The sequence below is a fragment of the Panulirus ornatus genome, chromosome 43, assembly GCF_036320965.1.
Source record: "Panulirus ornatus isolate Po-2019 chromosome 43, ASM3632096v1, whole genome shotgun sequence".
Lineage (NCBI taxonomy): Eukaryota > Metazoa > Arthropoda > Malacostraca > Decapoda > Palinuridae > Panulirus > Panulirus ornatus.
This window is the reverse complement of record NC_092266.1, coordinates 1,101,615-1,111,009: the sequence shown is the minus strand read 5'-3', so window position 1 is coordinate 1,111,009 and position 9,395 is coordinate 1,101,615. Positions and strand designations below refer to the sequence as shown.

General features: G+C 40.6%; 1 protein-coding gene across 1 annotated transcript; it reads right to left on the bottom strand.

The window, feature by feature from the left end:
• Positions 1-1,623: 1,623 nt before the first annotated feature.
• LOC139762248 (mitogen-activated protein kinase kinase kinase 12-like) lies at positions 1,624-2,346 on the bottom strand. The gene has a single exon (XM_071686845.1). The coding sequence runs from the start codon at positions 2,344-2,346 to the stop codon at positions 1,624-1,626; it is 723 nt and encodes a 240-aa protein (XP_071542946.1).
• Positions 2,347-9,395: the final 7,049 nt, after the last annotated feature.

Genomic DNA, 9,395 nt, shown 5'->3' with positions numbered 1-9,395 from the left:
TTGTGTGTGGATGTGAGCGGATGTGGTCTTCCTTCGTCTGTTTCTTAGCGCTACCTTGCTGACGCAGGAGATGGCGATGTTATTTCCTGTGACGCTGGATGGTGTCGGAAATGTGGGGTTCATTAAGAATGATTGGACGAGTAAGGTCTTAACAGGTCGTGTATGTGTGTGTGTGTGTGTGTGTGTGTGTGTGTGTGTGTGTGTGTGTGTGTGTGCATGTATAAATACATACATAGGTGTAAAGATATGGTACATATACAGAAAGTCAGGAGACTGGGCAACGCGAGTGTAAAACTCTCTCCCCTTAAAGGCATAAACAAGGATCATTTAAGAATGAATAATCACTATTTGCTTGTGGACAAAATGAACCAGTACAGACTGGGCAACGCGAGTGTAAAACTCTCTCCCCTTAAAGGCATAAACAAGGATCATTTAAGAATGAATAATCACTATTTGCTTGTGGACAAAATGAACCAGTACAGACTGGGCAACGCGAGTGTAAAACTCTCTCCCCTTAAAGGCATAAACAAGGATCATTTAAGAATGAATAATCACTATTTGCTTGTGGACAAAATGAACCAGTACAGACTGGGCAACGCGAGTGTAAAACTCTCTCCCCTTAAAGGCATAAACAAGGATCATTTAAGAATGAATAATCACTATTTGCTTGTGGACAAAATGAACCAGTACAGGCAGTGGAATTCTTTAACAGCATCAGGGGAGGGAGGGGGCAGAGGTGTTGTTAATCCTGGAAGAAGCGAAGCAATCCCCACTGGGAGAGGCAGAGTCATCCCCTACATTCCTACCACTAGAGCTGGACCTGTGAGTGGTGGTGGGGGAGAGGCTGGAGTTCGACTGTGGGTGTAAGTGTTGGCCATATTGGTGGGTGGTGTTGTTGTTTGTAGAGGCCGAGGTCGAACTTGTGACACCATCGCTTCACTGCCAGGCATATCCAGGAGAGGCAGGTGCAGGTGAACTGGTCGACCCGTTTTGTACTGTAACGTGGTAAGGGGGAGGGAGGGGCGGGGGTTTGGTTCTGACACTCTCTCTCTCTCTCTCTCTCTCTCTCTCTCTCTCTCTCTCTCTCTCTCTCTCTCTCTCTCTCTCTCTCTCCGCAACTGTGAAGAAATCCTTTTTTTGACCAAGCGAGACAGAAGACACGGTCAGGTGTGCAGACGTGACAACACGGTCAGGAGGTGTACACACCCAGCAGCGGGGCCATCTTGACCCTCTGAGACATGGATAGAAATTTTAAAAAGTTCAGTAGATATTAGATTATATAATATATATCTATATAAGTATATATAATATATGGAAAGGTAACTGACGGAATGTATTAAACCTCACTTTTGAATAAGGGATTCCCTTTGTCGCCAAAACAAATACATAGCTTCACATGAGTGTGAAGAAGACGGCTTACGGAAGATAATGATGATGCCACGTCACTCATCAACAGGCTGCCAACTTGGTTCTCCTAACCCGCTTTGCTGGACGACCCTTACCATGTCGCCACGTTCGTTCCTTCATCTTCTCCATACCGGATTTTATTTGAGCCAGCGATGGTCGCCTTTTCGGGTCAGGGACTTCCACAAGTTTTTGCAGTGCTGTGAGGTGTCGCTTTACCTACTCTTTATGAACGTAACTTTGGATGTCATTGAATAAACAGCCGAGGGAGAACACGTCACTAGCAGGCGAGAGGGGTTCACGGTTCATGGATTCTGGGGACATCCAAGGGTTCTCTCCTTCACCCACCAGTTTTAGAACTTGTCCTTCCATCGTGCTCAAGCTGAAGTCAACGAAATGGAAGGACACGCCATCGTCGTAGGTCACAGTGATGTTGTCAATTCTAATATCGTTGTGTATCACGCCTGCTTCGTGGATTTCTTGCAATTGGTCTACAATGGAGATGAGAGAGTCGACAATTTCTTTTTCTGATCGGGTCTGTAGATACTTCTCATAAGGACTGCCGGCGAAGGACATGATAATCCTGGCAGGTACTTGGGACAGGCCGTACAAGAAAGGAGCCCCTCCGGCTCCCTTTAGGTGACATAGGATTGCGGCCTCATTCAGTAAATTGAACAAGTCGCATCCAGGATGAAGGGTTTTACTTGCACTCTCATCTCCATTGAATAATACTTTGTCTATTATCCCATTGCCTCCCTCGTGCAACTTCTTGATAAACTTAATTTTATCAATTCCCTCCTCGATCAAGAAAACTGGGTCAATCACTTGATTGTGTTCCTCCTCTGGTTCATCAACACACTGTATTTCTGTCAGCTTCTGAGCCTGGGTATCAACTTCAGTATTATCCTTAACATTGATATCAGATTGCTGATCATCCCGCATGTTCCCAACCTCATCGTCACACTGCACGTCATCCTGTACCGTGTCCTCAACCTGGTCATCATCATGTATCGTGTCCTCAGACTGCTCATCATCCTGTACCGTGTCCTCAACCTGGTCATCATCATGTATCGTATCCTCAGACTGCACGTCATCCTGTACCGTGTCCTCAACCTGGTCATCATCATGTATCGTGTCCTCTGACTGCACGTCATCCTGTACCGTGTCCTCAACCTGGTCATCATCATGTATCGTATCCTCAGACTGCACGTCATCCTGTACCGTGTCCTCAACCTGGTCATCATCATGTATCGTGTCCTCAGACTGCACGTCATCCTATACCGTGTCCTCAACCTGGTCATCATCATGTATCGTGTCCTCAGACTGCACGTCATCCTGTACCGTGTCCTCAACCTGGTCATCATCATGTATCGTGTCCTCAGACTGCACGTCATCCTGTACCGTGTCCTCAACCTGGCCACCATCGAGGTCTCTTCGTTGGTCGTGTACAGCTTTTCTTCTCCATCTCCTCAAACAAGTCAATAAAGTAAGTAGGCAAGCTCCAAGTGCTGCAAGTCCAAGCAACGACTGTCCTTTGAGTGAATTTCTAGGATGGCTTACTTCCTGCAGGTAAGCCAGCGCCAACCGCAACTCGATTTTCCTCTGGTGGATGGCCACCAGGGGCCCTGCGACAGGTAGGGTGAACCAGAAGGGCGATGGAACCTATGCTGTGCGAAGCTCATCGGTAAAATCGCTGCAAATTCCAAGAACCTCGTCTACCACGAGACCCACCCACTGCTGTTCCCACCAGATATACACATGCACGCCACACACGACAAGGGCCAACACAAGAAGTTTTATATCCATGCCTTTGGATTTTTTTCTTATCTCAATGCTCAACTGGACTCCCTAAGAAAACATATACTACATGATGGACATTTTTTTAAAGTAAAGACATCCTTTTGTCACGAGAGTAGTGAAGTTAAGAGAGTCTAGTAGTGAAGTTAATTCATGAGTGCAGTTAACTTTAGTACTAATAGTGGAGATATGATGACATTGCCGAATGCAAACGTTGCTACCTTAGTTATCTAAAGTGAATATATAGTGGCATTGTTACTCCAGTTCAATTCGTATATGACGAATATAGTCGTGTAATTAGTTCATTTACAGCGAAGATACAGTCTTGCAGTTATTATAATTCATTTGTAGTGTAGACAGAGTCATGCATTCACTTATATTGAAGATGTAATCATGCAGACATTCGAATTCAGTTATAGTGAAAAAGAGTCTCGCATGTAGTTATATTGAACATATAGTCATTCACTTTAGTTCATTCGTATAGGAGATACAGTCATACAGTTATTTTTTTTTCATTTACAGTGAAGATTCAGTCATGCAACTGTTCTGTTGCAGTTATAGTGAAGATGTGGTCGTGCATGTAGTTATGTTGAAAATACAGTCATACATGTAGTTATATTAGATATACTGTCATTCGCTTTGGTTTATTTGTAATGGCGATACAGTATAGCAGTTATGTTTCAGTTAAAGTAACAGTATAGTCACGCAGTTATTCTATATCAGTTATAGTGAAGATGAAGTTATGCAGTTCTTTTTCAGTTATAGTTAAGATATAGTCATGCAGTTTCTCTGTCTCGGATGTAGTGAAGATAGAGCTTTGAAGAATGTGAAAAAATAGAAGTTATCACGGAGATCACACATGGGCATATTTAAAACAATACTACTTTTAACAATGTTATATGGTTGCGAGGCAAAGAAGGAACAGAGAAGGGGGCCAGGTGAGGATATTCCCTCTAAGGCCCAGTCCTCTGTTCTTAACGCTACCTCGCTAATGCGGGAAATGGCGAATAGTACGAAAAAAAGATATATATATATATATATATATATATATATATATATATATATATATATATATATATATATATATATATATATATATATATATATATATATATATATATATATATATATATATACATGTATATATATATATATATATATATATATATATATATATATATATATATATATATATATATATATATATATATATATATATATATATACATATAAAATGATGTGTGTGTGTGTGCTTGTGTGTGTGTGTGTGTGTGTGTGTGTGTGTGTGTGTGTGTGTGTGTGTGTGTGTGTGTACGGATAAACTCTAATGCTGGCCAGGGTGTACTGGTGATGCCTTTGACCAAAAATGTAAGTTCAAGCCCGTAGGTCGACCCAGCACTTAGCTTGAATCCTTTTGTGTTCACTATAATCTCCTTTACTACATCTCTCCTTCACCCCTTTATCTTCACTATGCAAGGCTTATCATAATCTTCACTACAACCTCATCTTCATATGACCTTATCTTGACTAAGCTGGTTTCAAGGAAGGCTTTAGATTTTACCCGCTCACACAAACAACGTACTTACACGGGGCCCCAAGAGTGTAAAACTCCCTCCTAATACAGTGCAAATACATGATTACACACACCTACACACACCACCACCACTAACAATACACAGAGAAATAGCCTTTTAGGTTGGCTTTGGATCCGCCCTTGAACGTAGTTTGGAGGATTTGGGGGATCAGGTCAATAAGGTTAAGTTCACTACAACCTCATATTCACTAGCGTGTATCTTCACTACTAGCTTATTTTCTCTTAACTATACCTTCACTATACCGGCTTCTTCACTACACCGTTATCTCTACCATACCATCATCATTGTACTCCCTGATGTTTACTAAAAGTAGTTCTCATCTTCAATACACAATTATTTTGAATAAACTTTACTCTTTGATAAACCTTATCTCTACTACATTTGTATCTTCACTACATTCGTATCTTCACTACAACCTATCTTGACAATATCCTTATCATCACTATACTCTTCCTCACTACACTCTCATCTTAACATCATCCTTCTGTTTACCGAACTTAGTTCAAAGTCTGACTTGAACGTAGCTTTGGAAAGTTTGTGTTCCTCATTGTGTTACCTCCTTATTATCATTGTAAAGGCAATTGTCACCACTCCCTAACTAAACCCTCATCGTCACTACACCCTCATCATTATCATTACTCCTTGGTGTTCAATACAAAATCTCAACATATACATTTATCTTCACTACAGAATAATTTTCATTGCCCCTTAATCTTCATTACTCCTTGTTTCAGCTACATCCGTATCTTCCATTCATTCTTCTTATATCTTATATTAGTTACATCTTTACAATATCTTTATATCTTCTCTGTTCCGTCTTTTGAAAAATTGAAAATGAGAGTAAAGGATTTCCAGCTTTCTGCTCCCTCCCCTTTTAGTCGCCTTGTACGACACGCAGGGAATACGAGGCAAGTATACTTTCTTCCCTGTACCCAGGGATAACAGCATCTGGTGTTCCCAGACGGTCACCCATCCAAGTACTAACCAGACCCAACGTTGCTTAACTTCCCTGATCGGACGATATATATATATATATATATATATATATATACATGTACAAGACTGAAAACAATGAATTTCCCAAATAAAAAATGGAGGCGCCGGGGTTTGAACACGGGTCCTCTCGCATGCCAAGCGAGCGCTCTACCACTGAGCTACGCCCCCAAGAACATATTTTGTGACATAGTATTATATGAAGCACTGAGATTACCACGGCAAAATAGTGTTTGACCGACCGTTGCCGTCTAGCCGGTAAAATAACCACAGGGTAAATCTCCATGTTGCTGTCGTGTTTTCTTCTCAATTTTCTACGAAGAAATGAGTTTTACTTTTTTTATTGTCGTTGCAATAGACTGGAACTAAGCAATAGACTGGAACTAAGCTGACCTGGTATGAGGTCAGAGCCCTCATTATCATCCCTACTAACTACCGGAAGCAGATTAAGTCGTTCCACAACCGATGTCCGGCCCATGTTAACTCTGATGTGCCCAGCAGTTGGAGGAGGATCGCCAGAAGCTTCTGGAAGATTTCAAGGACGTCTTGGTGGACCTGACCCTTTCAGATAAGGTCGAAAACCCCAATTTATTGTGAAGATCTTCACTATAACGTCGAACGAACGTACTGAATGTTGCACACATGTGATGCGGACAAAATGAAAAAAAAAAAAAGACAAATATTATGTCTGGTGTGGGTCTCGAACCCACGACCTTGAGTGTGTGAGACTCACGCTCTACCACTGAGCTAACCAGACAACAGAAAATTCGTCTGTTTCTTCAATATGAATTAATGAAAATCTTTGCGAGGCAGCGTTAAGAAAAGAGAGATGTCTTTGACGAAATTTACTTGTTTGGCTCCTTCTTCTGTTCCTCATTATCGAAAGTAAACATACTGAATTATATATATATATATATATATATATATATATATATATATATATATATATATATATATATATATATATATATATATATATATATATATATATATATTTTTTTTTTTTTTCAAACTATTCGCCATTTCCCGCGTTAGCGAGGTAGCGTTAAGAACTGAGGACTGGGCCATTGAGGGAATATCCTCACCTGGCCCCCTTCTCTGTTCCTTCTTTTGGAAAATTAAAAAAAAAAAAAAAAATTGAGAGGGGAGGATTTCCAGCCCCCCGCTCCCTCCCCTTTTAGTCGCCTTCTACGACACGCAGGGAATACGTGGGAAGTATTCTTTCTCCCCTATCCCCAGGGATATATATATATATATATATTTTTTTTTTTTTTTTTTTTATACTTTGTCGCTGTCTCCCGCGTTTGCGAGGTAGCGCAAGGAAACAGACGAAAGAAATGCCCCCCCCCCACACACATGTACATACACACGTCCACACACGCAAATATACATACCTACACAGCTTTCCATGGTTTACCCCAGACGCTTCACATGCCTTGATTCAATCCACTGACAGCACGTCAACCCCTGTATACCACATCGCTCCAATTCACTCTATTCCTTGCCCTCCTTTCACCCTCCTGCATGTTCAGGCCCCGATCACACAAAATCTTTTTCACTCCATCTTTCCACCTCCAATTTGGTCTCCCTCTTCTCCTCGTTCCCTCCACCTCCGACACATATATCCTCTTGGTCAATCTTTCCTCACTCATTCTCTCCATGTGCCCAAACCATTTCAAAACTCCCTCTTCTGCTCTCTCAACCACGCTCTTTTTATTTCCACACATCTCTCTTACCCTTACGTTACTTACTCGATCAAACCACCTCACACCACACATTGTCCTCAAACATCTCATTTCCAGCACATCCATCCTCCTGCGCACAACTCTATCCATAGCCCACGCCTCGCAACCATACAGCATTGTTGGAACCACTATTCCTTCAAACATACCCATTTTTGCTTTCCGAGATAATGTTCTCGACTTCCACACATTTTTCAAGGCTCCCAAAATTTTCGCCCCCTCCCCCACCCTATGATCCACTTCCGCTTCCATGGTTCCATCCGCTGACAGATCCACTCCCAGATATCTAAAACACTTCACTTCCTCCAGTTTTTCTCCATTCAAACTCACCTCCCAATTGACTTGACCCTCAACCCTACTGTACCTAATAACCTTGCTCTTATTCACATTTACTCTTAACTTTCTTCTTCCACACACTTTACCAAACTCAGTCACCAGCTTCTGCAGTTTCTCACATGAATCAGCCACCAGCGCTGTATCATCAGCGAACAACAACTGACTCACTTCCCAAGCTCTCTCATCCCCCACAGACTTCATACTTGCCCCTCTTTCCAGGACTCTTGCATTTACCTCCCTAACAACCCCATCCATAAACAAATTAAACAACCATGGAGACATCACACACCCCTGCCGCAAACCTACATTCACTGAGAACCAATCACTTTCCTCTCTTCCTACACGTACACATGCCTTACATCCTCGATAAAAACTTTTCACTGCTTCTAACAACTTGCCTCCCACACCATATATTCTTAATACCTTCCACAGAGCATCTCTATCAACTCTATCATATGCCTTCTCCAGATCCATAAATGCTACATACAAATCCATTTGCTTTTCTAAGTATTTCTCACATACATTCTTCAAAGCAAACACCTGATCCACACATCCTCTACCACTTCTGAAATATACATATATATATATATATATATATATATATATATATATATATATATATATATATATATATATATATATATATATATATATATATATATATATATATATATATATCTTTCTTTCTTTTCTTTCAAACTATTCGCCATTTCCCGCATTAGCGAGGTAGCGTTAAGAAAAGAGGACTGGGCCTTGAGGGAATACCCTCACCTGGCCCAATTCTCTGTTCCTTCTTTTGGAAAAAAAAAAAAAAAAAAAAAAAAAAAAAAACGAGAGGGGAGGATTTCCAGCCCCCCGCTCCCTCCCCTTTTAGTCGCCTTCTACGACATATATATATATATATATATATATATATATATATATATATATATATATATATATATATATATATATATATATATATTTTTTTTTTTTTTTCATACTATTCGCCATTTCCCGCGATAGCGAGGTAGCGTTAAGAACAGAGAACTGGGCCACTGAGGGAATATCCTCACCTGGCCCCCTTCTCTGTTCCTTCTTTTGGAAAATTAAAAAGAATTGAGAGGGGAGGATTTCCAGCCCCCCGCTCCCTCCCCTTTTAGTCGCCTTCCACGACACGCAGGGAATACGTGGGAAGTATTCTTTCTCCCCTATCCCCAGGGATATATATATATATATATATATATATATATATATATATATATATATATATATATATATATATATATATATATATATATATATATATATATATTGAAAAGGATCACAACTTTGCACGTGATCAAGTATATTTTTATGAGTCCACGGGGAAAATAAACACGATAAGTTCCCAAGTGCACTTTCGTGTAAAACTCACATCATCAGGGGAGACACAAGAGAGAAATATAACAGTCATTGATATACAACGAAGAGACGTAGCTAGGACGCCATATGGTAAACATGTGATTGTCCAAGACAGACAACAAGCGTATCATAAACTTATTATGTG

Coding starts and splice junctions, on each gene's coding strand:
- LOC139762248 (XM_071686845.1), bottom strand. CDS start 2,346: ATGCGGGATGATCAGCAATCTGATATCAATGTTAAGGATAATACTGAA.